The sequence below is a fragment of the Oncorhynchus tshawytscha genome, linkage group LG07 (assembly GCF_018296145.1).
Source record: "Oncorhynchus tshawytscha isolate Ot180627B linkage group LG07, Otsh_v2.0, whole genome shotgun sequence".
Classification (NCBI taxonomy): Eukaryota; Metazoa; Chordata; class Actinopteri; order Salmoniformes; family Salmonidae; genus Oncorhynchus; species Oncorhynchus tshawytscha.
In genome coordinates, this window is record NC_056435.1 from 7,394,994 (window position 1) to 7,419,623 (window position 24,630).

The window sequence follows — 24,630 nt, forward strand, 5'->3', positions numbered from 1 at the left end:
ATTCTCAGTGAGCTTTATCGGTTAGTATTATCTTTGAGAATGATCGTTTAGCATTATACAGTGTATGAGCACCTTCACTGAACATTATTATTGAGCATTATCACTGAGATTTGTTATTTAGCGTCATATAATGCCCATAATGTTTATACACACCATCATATACATATATATTTATATTCCGGACACTGACATTGCTAGTTATAATTTTTCTATATTTCTTAATTCCTTTCTTTCGATTTTTTTGATTTGTGTGTATTGTTAGGTATTACTGCATTGTTGAAGTTAAGAACATAAGAATTTCGCTACACCCACAACAACATCTGCCAAATATGTGTACGTGACCAATACAATGTGATTTGATTTGAGCATTATAATTGAGCGTTGTCAGTGAGCAATATCAGTTTGCATTATTAATGAGCATTTTCAGTAAGCATTCAGTTAGCATTATTCATCAGCATTATCATTTAGCAGATCTATAAATCTTCTTGAGTGGCATCCTGGTCTGATTAAAACAATGGAGTGAATCAAGCTCCCATCTAAGCTCTCATTAATTCCTCTTCACTGTGAACTTCAGTCAAGCCAATGTAAACAAGAGTGACATTTTATCAGGGAGACAGGAAGAGGAGAAGGAGAAGAAAAAAGAGAAGACGAATAGGGTGAAATTTGGTCCGATGACCTACATAACTCCGGGACGAGAGCATTTCTTCATCCAGTCATTTTTCTTAACTAGTCTGCCGGAGTTTGTTACTCAAGGAAAATAACAATTTGAAGGGCTCACCAGACTCGGAGGCGACCAGCTGGCCGGCCGACCGGCAATCTCCAGCCCCCTGGCACTGGCAGTCATGTCAGGATAATAGGTGGCCCATTAGGTCTCTCACAGGCATGCAACAAGGTGCCAGTTTGTTATCCCTGCAATCGCTCATTCTTTTCACACTAACAAAAAAAATGGAAACAGCATAGCAGTGAAATTCCGCATTATGGCTCTGTCTCTTTCTCAGCATGTGCAGTATGTAAGAACAACATCAAGCCTTCCCTTATTTCACACCCTATGCTGTCTTCATCAATAAATGACACGTTCACATCACCAGTGGTGTATGTGAGAAACAATGGCAATGCTCACTCACGGCCTCTCTCTGACTCGTGCTGTAGGTTGACCATCAATGCAGAGTGCCAGCTGCAGCTCCACAACTTCCCTATGGATGAGCACTCCTGTCCCCTGGTCTTCTCTAGCTGTGAGTATTGTGCGGCCAGGCAATCATGTCACCCATTCATATGTCACATTTTGTATAAACATATAAAAAAATATATGGGGAAATCATGTACATTTATGAAAAATATATGGGGAAAAGTAGTATATTTAATATATGAACAATACATTAGGAAACATCATATTTCATATAGATACATGAAAAATGCATGAGAATAGGTCATATATTTCATATAGATTGATTAATTGACGCCTCCACATACAATTTAAGAAAATCATCTAGGGTAACACAATAAAGCTTGAAAGCTTAGTTCCATTCTGATCCTTTTGAAGAGGGAAGGGGGGGGGGCAGCAAGGTTAGGCAGCAATGGTATTTGCAACAAAAAATGACAGACCAAATTGTTGTTTGTTTCATAAATTGAGCAAATTAGTATAGTTCCATTTCCTAATAATCAACTCTGGACAGGTGTCTCACATACCCCTAATATATACAACAATCAGCACCTTATTTATGCACAAGACAATCACAGTATGATACACAATAGACACCAAAAGTCAGACCATACTATCCCGGGCATTTTCTTCTCACCCACGTACGGTAAGTCTTACAACTCACTTTTATATAAACGATGGAGGTATCCGCAATGAACCCCATTGGTCACTACAGGTCCAATGTACTAGATCCAAATGATACCGTTTCTATTCTGTCACAGTATGAGGTCGATGCACATACAACTGTTTTGAGTAGGAGGCTTGTTGGGCAGATTCTCTGAAAGGTATATAGGTTTGTAGCCTGAAAGATTTTCTGCAGTCTTTCATGAGAATGTGTGAGTCACCAATGTGAAAGCTTGATGCAAACCTACTCTGTACCTCTTTTCCATTCTTTAAAGCCACATGGAAAAGGACCAGGCTTTCTGGGCAGTCCATTAACAACACAACAACAGCACGTCACCTGCAATAAAATGGGACAAAATTCAGCTCAGGCAGAATGGGAAGTGAACATAGAACGTTATTATTAAGTGAAGTAGAACATTGAATTTCTACCCTAATTAAAGAATTGGTGGGAACAGGATGTGAAGGCCATGCACACTGAAGCTAATGGATTTCCAGCTGTTTCCCAGATAAAGACCTTGATCTTACTTCTATAAAGTCTACAATAAATCGCCCCCCCTCCATTTCCCCACCCTTCCAATGAACCACCATTGCTTCACCATCCACAGCCTGTGTACTCTATGTACATCCATACAGTAAGTCATCCTCAAAAATGTCACCTTCAGAAAATAGTCCTATCATATTATTCTGGATTTGAATGTTTTTTGTTGTTGTAAATCAACATCTTTGTCTGATTGCCCAGACACAGATTGAGCGTAGTCCTGGTTTAAAAAGCATGCTCAATAGAGAATAGGCTTAATCTCTGACCTGGAAACAGGGGAACACTCTATCAATTCCTCCACACCACCCACCCACTGGCGTGGCTGAGCCGACAGACACATCCTCACTGTTTGATATTTTCACTTACCCCAGGGAAAAGAACATTGGACATGTGGCGTGTTGTGCTCCCATGGCGACAATGGCGGCAGGTAGCCTGGCTGTTAGAGCGTTGGGCCAGCAATCGAAAGTGGCTGGTTTGAATACCCGAGCCGACAAAGTGAACGATCTGCCGATGTGTCCTTGAGCAAGGCACATAATTTGCTCCAAGGGCACCGTACTGCTATGACTGACCCTGTAAAATAACACATTTCACCGACCGGAGTTTGGTGGCATCTTAATTGGGGAGTACAGGATCGTGTTAATGGCTGGAGCAGAAAAAATGGAAGGGCATCAAACTCATGGTCTCTACATGTTTGATGGCATTGCATTCACTCCGTTCCACTCCGTTATTATGAGCAGTCCTCCCCTCAGCAGCCTCCATTGATTTATCTAAAACATTTATTTTATTTTGTTATTAAATCAATGTGGACTTCTCATCTTTCAGATCTTCAAAAGGATAGGTCACCCAAACTACAAAATGACTTATTTGGTTTCCTTACCCTGTAAGCAGCCTAGATATGACAGCAATCAGTCCTTTGGTTTACCTTTCCTGGCACTGTTTCAAATGCTCATGTTTTAGCATTTGTGTCATGGGACCGACATTACAAATGTTTGCACATCGTTCAAATCATCCCAAAGTATCACAAATGAGTTGTGAAGCTCAGCAAAGTCACTTATTAGCGAAAAATGGGCCCATGACTTGAATGGGCTTTGTGCCACAAATGCTAAAAAGTTAGCATTTGGAAACCGTGCCAGAGAAACTGAACCAAAGCATGGATTGATGTCATACCTTGTCCATATACTGCTTACAGGGTAAGGATACCAATGTCATTTTGTAATTTGGGTGAACTATCCCTTTAAGCAGGAAGCGCATCGTGACTCAATCTAATGAAAAAAAGAGAATCCCAGGTAAGAGATTAGTCATTTCTGTCCATTGAAGTGTTTATATACGACCGAACCTAGAGCACAGTGCATATAGGCTGCTATACAAGGATTAATAGACATCTGTCCCTTATACATTCTCTTTGCTTTGACCCAAGCTATTATCTGTGCAGAGGAGAGAGGAGGTTGTCTGGGCTGTCTACCATGGCTCGTTTCAGTGTAACCTACAGTACAGAGTGGGATATGTCAATAACTGACATTTACCAGTGAAGAGTCAATCTTGCAGTGTACTGACTGTACTCCACCCATCTTAATGGAGACAGGAGAGTATGTGGTTTCTGTTATGTATTGAGTAATGTTGTTGTGGGCACGTTAAGGAGCGCGCACAGACACTCCCATATATAGCGTGCCCGCCCCATACAGTGGGTGTAAAAGTTCAGTCACCTGCCGACATGGCGTTCATGTTTATTGCCTGCACCATGGAGTAAATAGCCTAAACTTTCCTTTCTGCCTCCTCAGTATTGGATTGTACTTTCACTATGTCACGGACATAGTTCTGAACACGAGGCGACTCTGGACTAGAATGTTTGAAGAGGATTTGTGAGGAAACATAAAATGGTCTCCTGAGTGGCGCAGTGGTCTACGACACTACATGTCGGTGCTAGAGGTGTCACTACAGACCCTGGTTAGATTCCAGGCTGTGTCACAACTGGCCGTGATTGGGAGTCCCAAAGGTTGGTGCACAATTGGCCCAGCGTCATCTTAGAGTTTGGCTGAGGCAGGCCGTTATTATAAATAAGTATTTGTTCTTAACTGACTTGCCTAGTTAAATAAATAAAAGTGGATTTTCCTTTTCTGACGTGATCATGGCTTTTTATGGGAAGATTAAGGAGTTTGTTGATGAAAAGCATAGACAACGGGAGGAGTATGTTGAAAGGCTGGAATGTTTTTTTGTGGCTAATGACATTGGAAATTACGAAAGTAAATGCACTGTGCTGCTCTGTGTGTGCGGGACGGTGACGTATTCTACACTGAACAAAAATACCTCATACAGTTGAAGTCGGAAGTTTACATACACTTAGGTTGGAGTCATTAAAACATGTTTCTAAACCACTTCACAAATTTCTTGTTAACGAACTATAGTTTTAGCAAGCCGGTTAGGACATCTACTGTGTGCATGACACAAGTAACTTTTCCAACAATTGCTTACAGACAGATTATCTCAGTTATAATTCACTGTATCACAATTCCAGTGGGTCAGAGGTTTACTTGCACTAAGTTGACTGTGCCTTTAAACAGCTTGGAAAATCCAGAAAATAATGTCATGGCTTTAGAAGCTTCTAATAGGCTAACTGACATAATTTGAGTCAATTGGAGGTGTACCTATGGCTGAATTTGAAGGCCTACCTTCAAAGTCAGTGCTTCTCTGCTTGACATCATGGGAAAATAAAAAGAAATCAGCCAAGACCCCAGAAAAACAATTGTAGACCTCCACACGTCTGGTTTATCCTTGGGAGCAATTTCCAAATGCCTGAAGGTACCACGTTCATCTGTACAAACAATAGTACGCAAGTATAAACACCATGGGACCACGCAGCCATCATACCGCTCAGGAAGGAGACGTGTTCTGTCTCCTAGAGATGAACGCACTTAGGTGCGAAAAGTGCAAATCAATCCCAGAACAACAGCAAAGGACCTTGTGAAGATGCTGGAGGTACAAAAGTATCTATATCCACAGTAAAACTAATCCTATATCTACATAACCTGAAAGGCCACTCAGCAAGGAAGATGCCACCGCTACAAAACTGCCAGCTCTGTCAGGAGGAATGGGCCAAAATTCACCCAACTTATTGTGGAAGGCTACCTGAAACGTTTGACCCAAGTTAAACAATTTAAAGGCAATGCTACCAAATACTAATTGAGTGTATGTACATTTCTGACCCACTGGGAATGTGATGAAAGAAATAACAGCTGAAATAAATCATTCTCTCTCCTATTATTCTGACATTTCACACTCTTAAAATAAAGTGGTGATCCTAGCTGACCTAAAACAGGGATTTTTTTACATGGATTAAATGTCAGGAATTGTGAAACTGAGTTTAAATGTATTTGACTAAGGTGTATGCAAACTTCCGACTTCAACTGTATGTACGAAAGTATATACTTCAGGCACACCTGTTGCTGACAGGTGTATAAAATTGAGGTCACAGCCATGCATTCTCCTTAGACGAACATTGGCAGTAGAATGGCCCGTTCTGAAGAGCTCAGTGACTTTCAACATGGCAACGTCATAGGATGCCACCTTTTCAACAAGTCAGTTCGTCAAATTTCACCCCTGCTAGAACTGCCCCGGTCAACTGTAAGAGCTGTTTTTCAATTAAAAAATATATATATATATATATATATATATTTCACCTTTTATTTAACCAGGTAGGCCAGTTGAGAACAAGTTCTCATTTACAACTGCGACCTGGCCAAGATAAAGCAAAGCAGTGCGACACAAACAACAACACAGAGTTACAAATGGGATAAACAAACGTACAATTAATAACACAATAGAAAAATATATATACAGTGTGTGCAAATGTAGTAAGACTAGGGAGATAAGGCAATAAATAGGCCATAGTGGCAAAATAATTACAATTTAGCAATTAAACACTGGAGTGATGTGGAGTGATAGATGTGCAGAAGATGAATGTGCAAGTAGAGATACTGGGGTGCAAAGGAGCAAAAATAAATAACATGGGGATGAGGTAGTTGGGTGGGCTATTTACAGATGGGCTGTGTACAAGTGCAATGATCGGTAAGCTGCTCTGACAGCTGATGCTTAAAGTTAGTGAGGGAGATCTAAGACCATAAGACTTATAAGACTATAAGAGAGAACTGGATGGAAAGACAGCCAAAGGAGCAGCTGGCTTTAGGGATGACCAGTGAAATATACCTGCTGGAGCGCGTGCTACAGGTGGGTGCTGCTATGGTGACCAGTGAGCTGAGATAAGGTGGGGCTTTACCTAGCAAAGACTTATAGGTGACCTGGAGCCAGTGGGTTTGGCGACAGATTTGAAACGAGGGCCAGCCAACGAGAGCATACAGGTCGCAGTGGTGGGTAGTATATGGGGCTTTGGTGACAAAACGGATGGCACTGTGATAGGCTACATCCAATTTGCTGAGTAGAGTATTGTGAAGTGGAAACAACAATGGCTCAGCTGCAAAATAGTAGGCCACATGTAACGTGTGTGAAACGGCTAGTTAGCGTTTCAATCGGTGACGTTACTTGCTCTGAGACCTTGAAGTAGTGGTTCCCCTTGCTATGCAAGGGCCGTGGCTTTTGTGAAGCGATGGGTAACGATGCTTCGAGGGTGACTGTTGTTGATGTGTGCAGAGGGTCCCTGGTTCCCGCCCGGGTATGGGCGAGGGGACGGTCTAAAGTTATACTGTTACATTGATGCTGTTGACCCGGATCACTGGTTGCTGCGGAAAAGGAGGAGGTCAAAAGGGGGGTGAGTGTAACGGATGTGAAACGGCTAGTTAGCGTTTCAATCGGTGATGTTACTTGCTCTGCAAGGGCCGTGACTTTTGTGGAGCGATGGGTTATGATGCTTCGTGGGTGACTGTTGTTGATGTGTGCAGAGGGTTCCTGGTTCGCGGGACGGTCTAAAGTTATACTGTTACACACACAAGCTCACAGAATGGGACCGGCGCGTAAAAATATTTGGTTGCAACACTCACTACTGAATTCTAAACTACTTTTGGAAGCAAAGTGGAAGCACCAGAATTGTTTGTCGGGAGATTCATGAAATAGGTTTCCATGGCCGAGCAGCCGCACAATAGGCCTAAGATTACCATGCGCAATTCCAAGCGTCGGCTGGAGTGGTGTAAAGCTCACCGCCATTGGACTCTGGAGTGATGAATCACGCTTCACCATCTGGCATTCCGACGGATGAATCTGGGTTTGGTGGATGCCAAGAGAACAGGAAGGCCCTTTCCTGTTTCAGCATGACAATGCCCCCATGCACAAAGTGAGGTCCATCCAGAAAGGGTTTGTCAAAATAATTGTGGAAGAACTTGATAGTCCTGCACAGAGCCCTGACCTCAACCTCATCGAACACCTTTGGGACGAATCGCCCAACATCAGTGTTCCACCTCACTAATGCTCTTGTGGCTGAAGTGAAGCAAGTCCCCGCAGCAATGTTCCAACATCTAGCAGAAAGCCTTCCCAGAAGAGTGGAGGCTGTTATAACAGCAAAGACCAACTCCATATTAATGCCCAGGATTTTGGAATGAGAGGTTTGACGAGCAGGTGTCCACATACTTTTGTTCATGTAATGTATAAACACAGCGTGTAAAGTGTTGGTTTAATGTTTCATGAGCTGAAATAAAAGATCTCAGAAATGTTCCATATGCATAAAAAACATATCTCAAAAATAATGTGCACACATTTCTGTATATTACTGTTAGTGAGCATTTCCCCTTTGCCAAGCTAATCCATTCACCTGACAGGTGTGGCATATCAAGAAACTGATTAAACACCATGATCATTGCAAAGGTGCAACTTGTACTGGAGAAAATAAAAGACCACTCTAAATTGTGGCAGTTTTGTCACACAACACAATGCCACAGATGTCTCAAGTTTTGAGGGAGTGTGCAATTGGCATGCTGACTGCAGGAATGTCCTCCAGAGCTGTTGCCAGATTATTTCATGTTAATTTCTCTACAATAAACTGCCTCCAATGTAATTTTGTCAGTACATCCTACTGGCCTCGCAAACGCAGACCATGTGTAACCATGCCGTCGTGTGGGCGAGCAGTTTGTTGACATCAACATTGTGAACAGAGCGCCCCATGGGCAAGCATAAGCTACGGACAACAAACACAATTGTATTTTATTGGTGGCAATTTGAATGCAATTTGAATACTGTGATTAAATCCTGAGGCCCATTGTCATGCCATTCATCCGCCGCCATCACCTCATGTTTCAGCATGATAATGCATGGTCCCATGTTGCACTGATCTGTACACAATTCCTGGAAGCTAAAAATGTCCCAGTTCTTCCATGGCCAGCATACTCTCCAGACATTTCACCAATTGAGCATGTTTGGGATGCTCTGGATTGATCTGTACGACAGCGTGTTCCAGTTCCTGCCAATATCCAGCAACATCACACAGCCATTGAAGAGGTGTGGGCTGCCATTAAAGATGTGTGGGAAACCATTCCACAAGCCACAATCAACAGCCTGATCAGCTCTATGCAAAGGAGATGTGTTGCGCTGCATGAGGCAAGTGGTGGTCACACCAGATACTGACTGGTTTTCTGACCCACGCCCCTAACTTTTTTTAAGGCATCTGTATCAATTTTCCCAGTCATGTAAAATCCAAAGATTAGGGCCGAATTAATTTATTTCAGTTGACCAATTTCCTTATATGAACTGTAACTCAGTATTTGAAATTGTTGCGTTTATCATTTTTGTTCAGTGTACATTAGGTTCTCTACCCACATAGTGACATGTTTGAAGTGGCCTTTCAGCCTAGATCCATCAGAAATTGTGCAGAGATTTTATTTTCATAATTGTAAACCAAAAGGCAAATCAGAATATCTCCAGTTTCATTGCTGGTCTGCGCAGGCTTTCGGTGCACTGGAGCCAATGCTGCTTGACAGAATTGTTAGATGAGTCTATTGGCTGAGCCCAATCTGATATTTAGAGTGGCTGAGGTAAAAGCCTTGGCAGCTGAGACTGCTGCAAATAATGCCTGCCTGCTTCACCCTGAAAGACCAGGTCCTCCGACTGTTCCTGTAATTCATCTCGCTGAACGTAGTAGGCCGGTGCGCACGGAGGGGGCGGAGTCCAGAGATGACTTCAAAGCCTGTTTCAGATGTGGAGGTGCTCATAATTCCAACAGCTGTAGGTTTAGGGTTGCAACCTGTCACTACTGTAAACGGAGGGGACATATAGCTCGACTTTGTTTGACAAAGGTCCCAGTCCCAGGCCTCAGGCAGTTCATTCATGCCCACTAGGACCACACAACAGACACACTTGGTAAACTGTCACCCAGACCCTGAGAAGTATGTTGTCTATAGTACCCATGGGGGGGCCACAGCCTGAGAGAGAGAAGTCCATTTTTGCTGCACCCAGTGTTGAGTTCCTGGGGTTCCACGTTGACAAGGAAGGCGTGAGACCAACCCAGGATAAGGTGAAGGCCATTAAGGAGGCACCTTCTTTCCAGAACAAGTCTGAGCTTCAGTCGTTTCTGAGGCATCTCAATTTTTACAACTGCTTCCTGCTTGATAAAGCTACAGCCCTGGCATCGCCTACTGGACCTGGCCGCTCATGAAGAAGTCTATAAAGAGGCTAAGCAGCTGCTGCAAGCAGATGGGCTGCTAGCCCACTATGATAATAGAAAACCCCTGTTACTGGTCTGTGATGAATCTCCATATGGGCTTTGTTTAGTCATGTGGAATATGATGGTTGGGAAGCACCTGTGTGCTACGCATCTCGGACCCTAACTGTCGCTGAACAGTAGTATGCACACCCAGATAAATAGGCCCTGGCGAACATTTTTGCTGTCATGAAGTTCCATCAGTATTTGTCAGGTCGCCATTTTGTGGTCTACACCAACCACAAGCCCTTGATGGGTGTGCTTCATCATATGAAGCCCATGCCCAAAAATATTTTCACTTGCATGGTCAGATGGAGTCTGAGTACTGGGATATAGTTATGAGCTCTGCTATCATCCATGAAGCAGTTGGCTAATGCAGATGCCCTGATTTGCCTGTCACTCACTACCCCTTTGTCTGAGCCACCACCTCCCTGGGAAGGGATGCTGTAGAAGGTGGTGCCCGATGCCCTTCTCCATGCTTCTAGGAAAGCCGCACTGACCTTCAAGGATCCTGTCCTGTCCCGAGTGCTTCGCTGGTTGCTGCATGGATGGGCCTCTGAGGTTCCTGGCAGACCGTTTGGGTTTCAATGGTATCGTCGGAACGAGCTGTTGGTTCACAAGAACTGTGTGTTGTGGGCCAGTCGGGTTGTGGTACCTGGCATGGCGAGCGAGGGGGTCTTTTCCATGATGCATGATATGCATCCTGGAATAGTGAGGATGAAGGCACTGGCACGGAGATATGTGTGGTGGCCCGGGATGCACATGGAAATTTAGGCTGTGGTGCGTCACTCTGTTCCCTGTCAGGAGTCACACCCTGCTCACCCAAGGCTGCCTTGCACCCATGGGAGTGGACCACAAAGAAATGCTTGTCTTCATATGGACTTTTCTGGGTAATTCAAATGAAATACTTTTCTCATTATAGTAGATTCCCATTCAAAGTGCATGGAAGTAGCCATGGTTATCTTGATGCCCTGTGGTGCTGTAATAAGAACCCGCCATTTGCTGTTTGCCATTCATCGGTTGTGTGACGTCCTGGTGTCATAATGGAGCTGCCTTCACTTCTACTGAGTTTAAGGAGTTTGCTGGGTGTAAATGAATCAGACATTTCACCATAGCCCCATATCATCCGTCCTCAAATGGCCAAGCTGAACACATGGTTCAGACAACCAAGGAAGATCTATATCTTGGTGGGTGACTGGCAGGCCTGACTGTCAAGGTTCCTGCTGTCTCAACATGTTACGACGGTGTCTACTGGCAAGATTCCAGCCGAGCTGTTAACGAACAGGCGATTGACAACTGCTTTAGATCAGCTGCACCCGGACATGGCAAGTGACATGCGTCTAAGGCAGGAGGGTGATGCAGACAGGGGCTGTGATCATTTAAGGTGTTTTCCACTTGACGAGTCTGTGTACATGAGGAACTACTCTCGAGGCCCTATGTAGGTCCTTGCAGTTGTGGAAGAAGCCACTGGACCGGCCTCTTACAGGACTCGGACGCCTGACAGTAAAGTGCACCGCAGCCATGTGGATCAGCTGCAGGGGCATGAAGCTGCAGCCCCCTTCTCATTGGCCTGGATGCCCTGGACACCACACCTTTAGGAGGCAGTGCCAACTCCAGAGCCAAACCCTGATACCCAACTTGCAGCTGAGCCCTAGCCTAAACATAGCTTTCTGCCTCCTCGTTATTGTATTGTACTTTCACGGCATAATAGTTTCTAAGATATGGACATGCACTCAGCACATTCCACATCATCTCACCAGCTTCCCTTTGTTGTAGCTTTCGCTAATGTGAATAACATTGTCGCTTTGTGCATGTGTGTGAGATACACACCTCATAATAACATGTCAATGGGATACAGTTCACCTGCTTGAAATCATCAGAGCACAATGAAGTGATTCATTTCCGTTGCATGGCTTTCAAATTAGATTTCAGAGGCACACACACACTTCTGTGAAAAGGGAAGGTCAACTCTAGCATCAACACAACTCTCACAGTAACTCAAAGTATCCCATTACACTTGGTTCTGTCCCTTTTCATCTGCTCTTACAGCACTTTACTATGGCCCTGTTTTTTACTTTTTAAAGGTCTAGTGGTGCTATGTGCGTGTGTGTGCGTGTGTGCCGGCGTGTGCGTGTGCTGTTCCCGTATTTAAGTGTATTTAACAGTATGCAATTAGTAGGTTATATAATACATACATAGGAATATGGCCAGTAAGACCCATCAAACAATCAAATCAAATCAAATTTTATTTGTCACATACACATGGTTAGCAGATGTTAATGCGAGTGTAGCGAAATGCTTGTGCTTACAATGAAACATGTACATTGTCAGATTGAAGCATAAATCTTATTTTATTAGAATGAAATGCTACCATAGGGTCACAGGGTCACTGTGTGTTTACTTGACTTACAGATGGTTACCCCAAGGATGAAATGATTTACAGATGGAAAAGGAACTCCATCGAAACCTCAGACCAGAAGTACTGGCGCCTCTACCAGTTTGACTTTATGGGCCTGCGGAATACCACAGACGTCCTAAAAACAACAGCAGGTACAGTAAATTAGTTATCGTACATTTAATACCCAAACAGCTGACCTGTTTTTCACAACCAATAAAATAAATCCTCATCACAGCCCTTCACTGGCTCCTGTGTTCTCCATCCCATTTCTCTCTGAATGATTAGATACCGATTCCAAGGAAAAAGGACAAAGTGCTATTTTTAGCTGTTTTTTAATAAAATGATCTACATTTACTGTAAATGATCTGTCATATTCTCCTGTCTGTTAGCAGCGGGAGACAGCAGGCATTAACAGCTGGTGTCTTGAGGTCTGGTGCCACCACTCTGGATTAAGTCAATTGCTTTTCCAGTCTTTGTAAACTATCGCATTGCAAAGACAATTGCTTTGCCAGTTTTGCAAGATATTGCCAGAGAGCAAAGACAATACCTTTTCTTGGAAGATAGTCAAGATATGTAGTTTTATTGTCCCATGGAAATGACAAAGACAGCATTTGGCAGGGCAGAAAACAGGTTGAAATTGCACTTAGGAGTAGTACTCTGGTAGTAGATTTAGGAGTAGTAATTTGGTAGTAGATTTAGGAGCTGTACTCTGGTAGTAGACTAACATGCTGACCAGACCGGACACGTCCCGTGCGCGAGCGTCGCAAAATAAATGTAGAAAGTTATTCAATTATTGCACCCACTGCTCGCTCGCGCGCGCCAACGAGCATCTGCAATGCCAAGGGCTAAAATAGAACGCCTTTCTATTTCTGACGCAGATTACGCTGAAAGTCCTGCCTCTCCCATCTTCTCATTGGTTTATAGAAGCAGGTACCCATGTGTCATCTCCTCATTGGTTATGCCCATGTGGGTGATTGAAAGAAACTGTTTTGCCAGTCGTCATAGTAATACTATGAAAGTTTAGATGCGATCACCATATAAGTTCAAAGATGAAAAAGCCTGGGAGGAGAAATTACTAGAAACGATTCGGTTGGCTGTTTTATGTGTGCATCAATTGTCGGAGTAGAGGACCTTGTACATTTCAGGTAAAATAACAACCCAATGTTTATATCCCAGGACAAATTAGCTAGCAACAGCAAGCTAGTTAAATAGGACAAATTAGCTAGAAAGTGCAAGCTAACTAGGTAAATTGCCATACTTGTTTAATGCTTTTCGACCTGCCCCCAAATGAATGTCATTGGTTCAGAGTTTGTTTTGATATTTTAACCTGCGTGTCGTGATTGCGTTTGGTGTGGGGGGACAAAATAAATGTATGCACCATAGCGCATGCGCGCAGTCGGTTTGGGTTCTGTGTTAGGAGTAGTACTGTGGTAGTAGACTTAGGAGTAGTAATTTGGTAGTAGATTTAGGAGTACTACTTTGGTAGTAGATTTAGGAGTAGTACTTTGGTAGTAGATGTAGGAGTAGTCCTGTGGTAGTAGACTTAGGTGTAGTACTTTGGTAGTAGACGTAGGAGTAGTATTGTGGTGGTAGTGAACTTAAGAGTAGTGCTCAGGGAGTAGACGTTGTCTTTATCATTCACTGTGTAATAAAATAGTGCACAATGAAAGTGCATTTACCTGTTTTCATAATTCAATGTGACATTTAACATATTGTTTCTCTGTAGGCTGCTTGAAGCTTATCAGTAGTCCCATCCGGTATAAAGGCAAACATATTTTTATACAAACCATCAGGATTAAAGATTCAAAATATTTAATTATTCACTTAAATGATTTTCAGAGGCCTAGGATGTGGTTTGGTTTTAATACTGAATTCTACATCTATTTATTTCCAACCATCATTCCTTGCGACTAAGGTCGTGTTTTACAAACAGGTATCTAATTATACTCATGAGTGGTGCTTGCTGGAATGACTTTGCAATACATTTTTAATGCATTCGTGACAGCATCGAAGATTAATGTAGCAGCGTTTTAAGGGGCTGATAAATTGATCTCGTGTATGAATCCTCAAGCTGTAATTAACCCATATTGACCCTATTCTCAAATTTCATAGGTGACATTGTTCATGCTGTACTTTATTCCTTTTGGAGAATGATGATTTGATATCCATTTTGAAAAGAAAGTCTTGAAGACTTGTCTAGAAAACTCAGGTGATCCAATAAATGATGTATTCTGCGTATGGTGCACTGTGACACAAGTCCACGTTCTGAGTGGAGAACTCATGAAAGCCAGAGTTCTTCCACAGATCTTCCCTCAGTTCTGTTCAAGGAAATTAGACGTTTCTCATCTTGTTTTCCCTTTTTCTTGACTCCCAGCTTGCATCATGCTGCATGATGATTAGCTAGCTTGCTCCTGCAGCTAAAAATAGCATGTCATTAATTTACATCTCGACAAACTCGGGAAAACAAAGCGTTAAATTTCTTCTTGTTGTTTTTTCATCCAGCATGAAATGAATAGGTATTGTGCTGTAGCGTGGTAATGAGGAAAATGGCGAGTGGACAGTTCCCATGCCACCTTGCCATCAGGGACTTCTGGTTCTACCGCTGTTATATCTGCCTCCTTTCTTTCTATTGTTACAGCATCCCTCTTCAAAACCCACCAAAGTAGACTCCCTGAAGCATTGTGTATGGTGCCATCTTCTGTGGTTCCCCCTGATGCTATATCTCATGATTCTCTCTCTCTTTCTCCCACCCTCCACCCCTCTCTCCCTCCCCATGCTGGCTTGTTCTTGTTCCACCTGACGCTCTGATTCTCCCTCAATCTCTCTCTTTCTCCCACCCTCCACCCCTCTCTCCCTCCCCATGCTGGCTTGTTCTTGTTCCACCTGACGCTCTGATTCTCCCTCAATCACTCTTTTTCTCCCTCACTCCCCCCCCACTCTCTTCCTCCTTAACTTGCTCCCTCCCCCCCTCTCGCCCCCTCTCGCCCCCTCTCCCAGGTGATTATGTGGTCATGACAGTGTACTTTGACCTGAGCAGGAGAATGGGTTATTTCACCATCCAGACCTACATCCCCTGTATCCTCACCGTGGTGCTCTCCTGGGTCTCCTTCTGGATCAATAGTGATGCCGCCCCTGCCAGAACAGCACTAGGTACCTGATCTGAAGAATACCATTTGGCAGGATACACACTGATGTGATAATAAGTAGATGAAGAACCCCAAGGATGCAATCAAACCTGTTCCACCAGTGTTTATGTAGTGCACTGTATGTGTTCAGAAATGACTACCTCCGCATGTGTTATTCTGTAAGGGGAAAAAATACGGCTGAGTCTAGCTGGTTGGTTGAAAAGAAGGGTACCACAATGGCAGATTGCATGAAAAATCGATATTTTATTGTTTAGACCAGAGACCAATTACGCAATGTTATGTTCTGCTTTTCAGATTCTTGTACCATTTTATTTTGTATATGCGATGTGCTTGTAATTCATCAAGGCTTAACAATCACCTTTTTTGTTTACGCTTGTAATTCATTCATGATTTTTCCCCCCGATGCATGCTTTCCATTAGTGCATGTGCATTCGTCTGGATTATGTAGTTGAAGGTGATTTGGAGTTTGAGTTGAACTTTGCGGTAAGTACGATTCAATTCCTCCAGACAGCTCTTGTAGGTGACCTTGACCAAGTCATTTTTTGTCTTCAAGGTCATATATATCACATTTTGTCCAAATTACAGTATTAGCATTATACATGACCTTTAACTAAGTGACAACACAACCACATTTGCAATGGTGGTTAAACAAGTCGAAGCTTAAAGTGTATTAACGAGTCCGTTTCATCACCAAACCATCCTTGAACCACCACAATCACATTGAATAGTCTCCCTCGGCAGTCTTGACACCTGTTACGACACCGTACAAAGATACGCCCGGAAACATGTTTGTCTTTCCCCTTGCTAACAGGTAAGGATGCTGACTGTAGGAGTAAAGATAAATATCCCATTCTCGTTGACAAAAGAAGTCATTTAGTGTCTATTCTGGGGCACAAAAGCGCAGCGTTGATTTTCCGGGCCTCCCCGCTGATCGATAGCGGGTTGAAAAGAAAGAGGAGTGATAAGGAAAATGGGCTCTGACTGCAAAGAGCAGGAGATATGTCAGAGTGGCTGGTGGTGGTAGGGGGCTAAGGAGGAGGCAGGTGCTGACATGCAGGTGCCCCCTGAGGGTGTAGTGTGGTTTGGTGGCAGTGACGGGGTGTACTGGGTGACATTCCCAAAGAGCCAGGTTCACAAGGGCCACCACAGATAGTCATTACCATCAGGCTATACCTGACAGGGAGTAAGTCATTACCATCTGTGGTGGCCCTATCAGGCTATACCTGACAGGGAGTAAGGGCCACCACAGATGGTAATGACTATCAGGCTATACCTGACAGGGAGTAAGGGATAGGGATGCTCAGTTCAGTGACTCATACAGTGTGACCCCCTCCCTCTTTTTTGTCACTTTCTTTTCTCTCTCTTTCTTTCTCTGTGTCACGACAGCACTGTAGACTATCTTTGTACAATGTTCTTTCTGTTTATTTTCTATGTGCTGTATCTGTTCATATGACATCTATGGGTCTGTGTGTCCCTAATTTAGTGTAGGTGTACTGACATCTTTCCACATGCATTCTTTGTATCTATTATTTTCTGTTCTTTATTGTATTTTTTACGATACCTTTTTGTCATTTATTACATTTTTGCCATTTTATTTGGAGGAAACAGTTGAAGTTGCTCTTACACCTTGCCTGTTTGAAAGTTAAGAAGGAACTCTGCTGACTAAGTGCCAAAGTATGTATAGAAGGTAAGGGAAATAGGTGAAGGTAATCATCGTGGCCAGCAGAGTCTGAAGGAAGGGGGGATTGAGTATGAAATATCAGCTCAAAATAGATGGGCCTTCTTGTCTCCATGGTAACTGCTAGGAAACAGCACCACATTCAGTCATCAAATGAGAGGTTCCTGGTGATGTGCATAAAAGAGCGAGAGAGAGAGAGTGTGTGTGTGTGTGTGTACTGTATATAGAGTGTGTGTGCATATGAGTGTGTGTGCGTGTCACACCCATCACTTTATATCAAAGGCTCTATACATGCAAAATCTCAGCCGGTACATTTAGCTCACTTTTCACTATATATACTCAACAAAAATATAAATGCAACATGTAAAGGGATGGTCCCATGTTTCATGAGCTGAAATAAAAGATCCCAGAAATTTTCTACAAGCACAAAAATCTTATTTCTCTCAAATGTTGTGCACAAATGGGTTAATGAGCATTTCTCCGTTGCCAAGATAATCCATCCACCTGACAAGTGTGGCATATCAAGAAGTTGATTCAACAGCATGATCATTACACAGGTGCACATTGTGCTGGAGAGAACAAAAGGCCACTTTTAAATGTGCACATATGTCTCAAGTTTTGAGGGAGTGTGCAATTAGCATGCTGACTGCAGAAATTTCCACCAGAGCTGTTGCCAGATAATTTAATGTTCATTTCTCTACCATAAACTGCCTCCAACGTCGTTTTAGAGAATTTGGCAGTACGTCCAACTGGCCTCGCAACCGCAGACCAACGTGTAACCACGCCAGTCTTGGACCTCCACGTTCGACTTCTTCACATACGGGATCCTCTGAGGAGTATTTCTGTCTGTAATAAAGCCCTTTTGTGGGGAAAAGCTCATTCTGATTGGCTGGGCCTGTCTCCCCTGTGGGTGGGCCTATGTTTTCCCAGGCCCACCTATGGCTGCACCCCTGCCGGGTCATGTGAAATCCATAGATTAGGGCCCCTCATATGAACTGTAACTCAGTAAAATCGTTGAACTTGTTGCATGTTGCCTTCATATTTTTGTTCAGTATATTTAAGCACTGACAATGTATTGATGTAAACGTCCATTTATTTCTAAAGCTAAAACCCTCGGTAATTGATCAAATATCTTAACGTATTTGCTAAATATATTCAGACTATTGCCAGAGAAAAATATTGCAGTCGTTTTGCCAAGAGCGATATCAAACAGCTAGTACAGGGTGGCAGGTAGCCTAGCAGTTAAGAGTGTTGGGCCAGTAACCGAAAGGTCGCTGGTTCGAATCCCCAAGCAAACTAGGTGAACAATCTGTGTTATGATGCTGACTTTGTCCTTTCAGGTATCACCACTGTGTTGACAATGACCACCCTTAGTACAGTGGCCAGGACCTCCCTACCCAGAGTCTCCTATGTGACGGCCATGGATCTCTTCGTCACTGTGTGCTTCTTGTTTGTTTTTGCGGCCATGATGGAGTACGCCATCCAAAACTACTACGCTTACAGGGCACAGAAGCCTCGCTACAACAAGACAAACAAGACACAGAGACTGGTGAGCTTTCCTCCGTACCATGTAATGATGTAATGGTGTACCTTTCCTCCATACGATGTAATGGTGTACTTTTCCTCCGTACCATGTAATTGTGTACCTTTCCTCCATATGACGAAACAGTGTAACTTTTCTCGATGCAGTGTAATGCTGTTATAGACATGGACCGAGGTTGTGTGTGTTGTCACAGTCAATAGCTCTAGCCATGGTAGCGATTATGGTCTCAGTGGGTGGAGGTCTAGTCCATCCTTCATATCTCCATCCTCTTGCATCAGTCGCACTGTGCACGGGTTGTGATAGTATTGCAGTCAGTGTCTCTGGCCTGCATGGTAGCAAATTGGGAGGTTGCCCCCCCGGTGAGGGTTGAGGTCTGGTCTATCCCCCAGCCTTCATATATCCATCCTCTTGCACTAGCTACCGGTCACAGAGTGTACTTGGTAAATGCCGTGTCATGTCATCATGTCATGTCGTGTAAGTGCTGTCGAGCCAGTGAGTGAGTCCCAGCTTAGGTAGAGCACTAAAGCCGAGGGGTTCTATCTCATTGCCTGCCTGGGCTATGACAGCGTCCTGCTGGGTGTGGGAGGACACGGCCCGCTGCGGAGCTTTAATGCATGACAGCACAGCTCCACTCACAACGAATCAGCTCTCTTTCTCTCTTCATCTCTTTCTCTCTGTCTCTTTTCATCTTTCCATCTGTCTTTCTCCCTTGTTTGCCCACATGTATTTATTGTCTCCTGTCTGGCTTTTGTTGTCCCCCCGCCCCCTCCCTGTTGCCTCTCTCAATTAAATTCAATTCAAGGGGCTTTATTGGCATGGGAAACATATGTTAACATTGCCAAAGCAAGTGAAGTAGATAATATACAAAAGTGAAATAAACAATTAAAAATGAACAGTAAACATTACACTCACAGAAGTTCCAAAAGAATAGACATTTTTAAATGTCATATTATGTACATATTCAGTGTTGTAACGAAGTACAAAAGGGAAAATAAATAAACATAAATATGGGTTGTATTTACAATGGTGTTTGTTGTTCACTGGTTGCCCTTTTCTTGTGGCAACAGTTCACAAATCTTGCTGCTGTGGTGGCACACTGTGGTATTTCACCCAATAGATATGGCAGTTTATCAAAATTGGGTTTGTTTTTCGAATTTGTTGTGGATCTGTGTAATCTGAGGGAAATATGTGTCTCTAATATGGTCATACATTTGGCAGGAGGTTAGGAAGTGCAGCTCAGTTTCCACCTCATTTTGTGGGCAGTGTGCACATAGTCTGTGTTCTCTTGAGAGCCAGGTCTGCCTACAGCGGCCTCTCTCAATAGTAATGCTATGCTTACTGAGTCTGTACATAATCAAAACTTTCCTTAAGTTTGGGTCAGTCACAGTGGACAGGTATTCTGCCACTGTTTACTCTCTGTTTAGGGCTAAACAGTGTTCTAGTTTGCTCTGTGTTTTTGTTAATTACTTGACACATTGGAAATAATTATCTTTTTGTTTTCTCATGATTTGGTTGGGTCTAATTGTGTTGCTGTCCTGGGGCTCTGTTTGGTCTGTTTGGGTTTGTGAACAGAGCCCCAGGACCAGCTTGCTTAGGGGACTTCTCCAGGTTCATCTCTCTGTAGGTGATGGCTTTGTTATGGAAGGTTTGGGAATCGCTTCCTTTTAGGTGGTTGTAGAATTTAACGGCTCTTTTCTGGATTTTGATAATTAGCTGGTATCAGCCTAATTCTGCTCTGCATGCATTATTTGGTGCTTTACAAGGATATTTTTTTGCAGAATTCTGCATGCAGAGTCTCAATTTGGTGTTTGTCCCATTTTGTGAATTCTTGGTTCACAACCATGAAGGGCAATGGGTTCTATAACTGATTCAAGTATTTTTTAGCCAGATCCTAATTTGTATGTCGAATTTTATGTTCCTTTTCATGGCATAGAATGCCCTTCTTGCCTTGTCTCTCAGATTGTTTACAGCTTTGTAGAAGTTACCTGATGTTAAGGCCAAGGTATGTATAGTTTTTCGTGTGCTCTGGGGCAGCAGTGTCTAGATGGAATTTGTATATGTGGTCCTGGCGATTTTGGACCGTTTTTGGAACACGATTATTTTGGTCTTACTGAGATTTACTGTCAGGGCCCAGGTCTGGCAGAATCTGCAGAAGATCTAGGTGCTGCTGTAAGCTCTCCTTGATTGGTGACAGAAGCACCAGATCATCAGCAAACAGTGGACATTTGACTTAAGATTCTAGTAGGGTGAGCCCGGGTGTTGCAGACTGTTCTAGTGCCCTCGCCAATTCGTTGATATATATGTTGAAGAGGGTGGGGCTTAAGCTGCATCCCTGTATGAGGTCTTCCTTCCTCTGCCCCCTCCCCACATTTCTTGCCCTACCTCCTCTCTCACACTCCCTCTCTTTCTCTCCCTTTATCGCTTACACATCTAAGGAGATGGCCTTCCTCTGTCCCCTCCCACAGACCTACTCGATGCTAGACATGGGGCCCAGGTCCCCCACCACCGTGGTACCGTTGAACAACAACTACTCATACTGGCAGGACTATGAGGACGTGTACGAGTGTCTGGACGGGAAGGACTGCCAGAGCTTCTTCTGCTGTTACGAGGAGTGTAAGGGGGGAGGGTGGAGGAAAGGACGCATCCATGTCGACATTAAGGAACTGGACGTTTACTCGAGAGTCTTCTTCCCTACGTCGTTCCTCCTGTTCAACATCGTCTACTGGGTCTCTTATCTCTACCTTTAGCAGTTTCAGTTGGATTTGATAGAATTCGTTTGGACAAGTATGGAAGGACTCACATGGGAAGAGGAGATGTCACAAGACATAAGATGTCACTCAGTGGCAGCTTTGTGCACGTTGGCACTTGATTGGTTGGTGGGTTAGTGTAGCCAACCAATAGACAGCTGTGAGACCCTAACACCAGGATGCTAGTCAGATAAGAGATAATGAAGCATCCATAGTGCCTTCTTCAGGAAGGGGCCATCACCTATACAGAGGTGCAATAAGGGGACTAGAAGCTTTGGAGTTTTTCCTACATAGGTTATCCCACATCCGCCATTTCAACGCATGCTATACTGTTCATTAAAAACAATCAATAGTTAGGATGGACTGCACTATGAAATGATTCTATTGTTGCTTTGTATTTCTTAGTTAGTTGCATAGTCATCGCAAGCCATTTGAAATATATAGAACCTCAATATTATTTATTTTAGACATCAACAGGATCTTAAATATTAGGTCATTGATAACATTGATTTGGTTTAGATTAATATACATTTATATCATAAACATTTGAATTATGTTTCCTACCAAGGGTGATATACAACAAGAACATGCATAGTATACCTACAACACACCATAACATAATAATTGAAAGATGAAAATACTACTTTTGTAAAATAATGTATCTAAGAAAGTTTTCTTTAGTAACAGAGTTTTCCAGAGAGTATTAATAGACTATTTGATAATTAAATACATTGTCTGAGGACAAGGAATGGTAAGGTTTCAAACTAAAGTAATATTGAGATGTGGTTTAATTAATTTACAGAATGTGGACATACATTTATCTCCATACAGCAGGCCGACAATACATCATAGGCTGAGGGCCAGGGTAGCATTTGGGTCAATACAGTACCGTATATATTGTGCTAGTATTCAGTACAGTAATAATAAATTTTTTATGGTTTCTCTCCAGCAACACTATTGCTATTTTATTGAGTAAGAACATGTATAGCTCATCATACAGTAGCTGTTGTACGAAAACAGATAATAACATCACAAAGAATTGTGAAAGGTGTGTTTTTGGAGTTAAAAATAGTTTTATTTACTGTAAGTAACACTGTTGTTTCTGCAGTGGTGTGACTTAGAAGTATGGTAGTATCCTGTATTCTATGTTTTAAGAGAACGTGTATGTGAGAGATGTTTTCATGCTATTTCCATAGTTGAATGTAGATCATACTTTAGACCAACAACAAATAGTGGTTTTCAACTCTGTATAACAACACAAATATTGCACTTCATAAGTGTCTTAGTTTGATATAATGTATTTACAATAAATCAAACACTATTTTCTAAGTCTGATGGAACGCACCCTTTTGTTACAGCAGATCTGAGAGAACCAGCTATGCTTTTTAGAGAATCCAGTCTGTGGTATTGCTTAAATTAATAAAATTATCTTTGCTCAAGGTCTGGAGTGTGTGTGTGCACATGTGTGTAGGTGCTTGCATTCACATGTAGGTCATTTGAATCATTAGCAAACTGTGATCTTACTTACACACACACACACACTGTAGTTATTTAGATAGAAATATATTTCAAAATGCAGGAATGGTTTTGTCTCTGATGTGGTTGCGATAGCACACTTTAAACCTCACACTGTGCATCCTGTTGTTTCGAAGTAGGGAGGCAAGAAAATGAAAAGTCATTATGCACAATAATCATTCCTATTAGGAAGTAGGCTAAGGAAATCCAAAACAGACCCTTTTATTCCCACAGAAGGAAATTAACTCTACACACGATTCATGTCTATTGCAGAGTAGATCGTTATACAATTAGTGTCCCCATATAGAAATAACCAGATGTTATTGTTCAGGGCCTGTATTCACAACATTTCAGAGTAGCAGTGTAGATCATATGAGATCATATGCAAAGGGGACACCTGATCCTAGATCAGCACCTACTTTGAGATACTTTTTGAATACGGTCCCGGAGCTCACCACGGAATATGGATACCCCTGGTGTGTGTGTGTAAACATGCTAACATACAGTGCCTTGCAAAAGTATTCAACCCCCTCAGCGTTTTTCCTATTTTGTTGGATTACAACCTGTAATTTCAATAGATTTTTATATCATGTAATGGACACAAAATAGTCCAAATTGGTGAAGTGAAATGGAAAAAATAACTTTTCGAAATAATAAAAAACAGAAAAGTGGTGCGTGCATATGTATTCACCCCCTTTGCTATGAAGTACCTAAATAAGATCTGGTGCGACCAATTACCTTCAAAAGTCACATAATTAGTCAAATAAAGTCCAGCTGTGTGCAATCTAAGTGTCAGTGTAGATCATGATCTCAATATATCTACACCTGTTCTGAAAGGCCCCAGAGTCTGCAACACCACTAAGCAAGGGGTACCACCAAGCAAGCGGCACCAGGAAGACCAAGGAGCTTTCCAAACAGGTCAGGGACAAAGTTGTGGAGAAGTACAGATGAGGGTTGGGTAATAAAAGAATATCTGAAACTTTGAACATCTCACGGAGCACCATTAAATCCATTATTAAAAAATGGAAAGAATATGGCACCACAACAAACCTGCCAAGAGAGGGCTGCTCACCAAAACTCACAGACCAGGCAAGGAGGGCATTAATCAGAGAGGCAACAAAGAGACCAAAGATAACCCTGAAGGAGCTGCAAAGCTTCACAGCGGAGATTGGAGTATCTGTCCATAGGATCACTTAAGCCGTACATTCCACAGAGCTGGGCTTTACGGAAGATTGGCCAGAAAAAAACATTGGTGTTCGCCAAAAGGCATGTGGGAGACTCCCCAAACATATGGAAGTAGGTACTCTGGTCAGATGAGACTAAAATTTAGCTTTTTGGCCATCAAGGAAAACGCTACATCTCTCATCACCCCGAGAATACCACTACCATCAGCATGGGAGTGGAAGCATCATGCTGTGGGGATGTTTTTCCTCAGCAGGGACTGGGAAACTAGTCAGAATTGAAGGAATGATGGATGATGCTAAATACAGGGAAAAATCTGTTTCAGTCTTTTTGAGACTGGGATGGAGATTCACCTTCCAGCAGGACAATGACACTAAGCATACTGCTAAAGCAACACTCGAGTGGTTTAAGGGGAAACATTTAAATGT

At 42.8% G+C, this 24,630-nt stretch overlaps 1 protein-coding gene across 2 annotated transcripts in view; it reads left to right on the plus strand.

Moving 5' to 3' along the window:
- LOC112253728 (gamma-aminobutyric acid receptor subunit gamma-3) overlaps positions 1-22,946 on the plus strand; it is a 40,878-nt gene extending 17,932 nt beyond the window's left edge. Inside the window, exons 5-9 of one of the 2 annotated variants that reach the window (XM_024425692.2) lie at positions 1,150-1,232; positions 12,406-12,543; positions 15,389-15,541; positions 18,556-18,764; positions 21,194-22,946. In XM_024425692.2, coding sequence (XP_024281460.2) covers positions 1,150-1,232; positions 12,406-12,543; positions 15,389-15,541; positions 18,556-18,764; positions 21,194-21,505 — 895 coding nt within the window. In that variant the 3' untranslated portion in view covers positions 21,506-22,946. The remainder of the gene's footprint in view (positions 1-1,149; positions 1,233-12,405; positions 12,544-15,388; positions 15,542-18,555; positions 18,765-21,193) is intronic. The other variant, XM_024425693.2, reaches the window with a different exon arrangement.
- Positions 22,947-24,630: the final 1,684 nt, after the last annotated feature.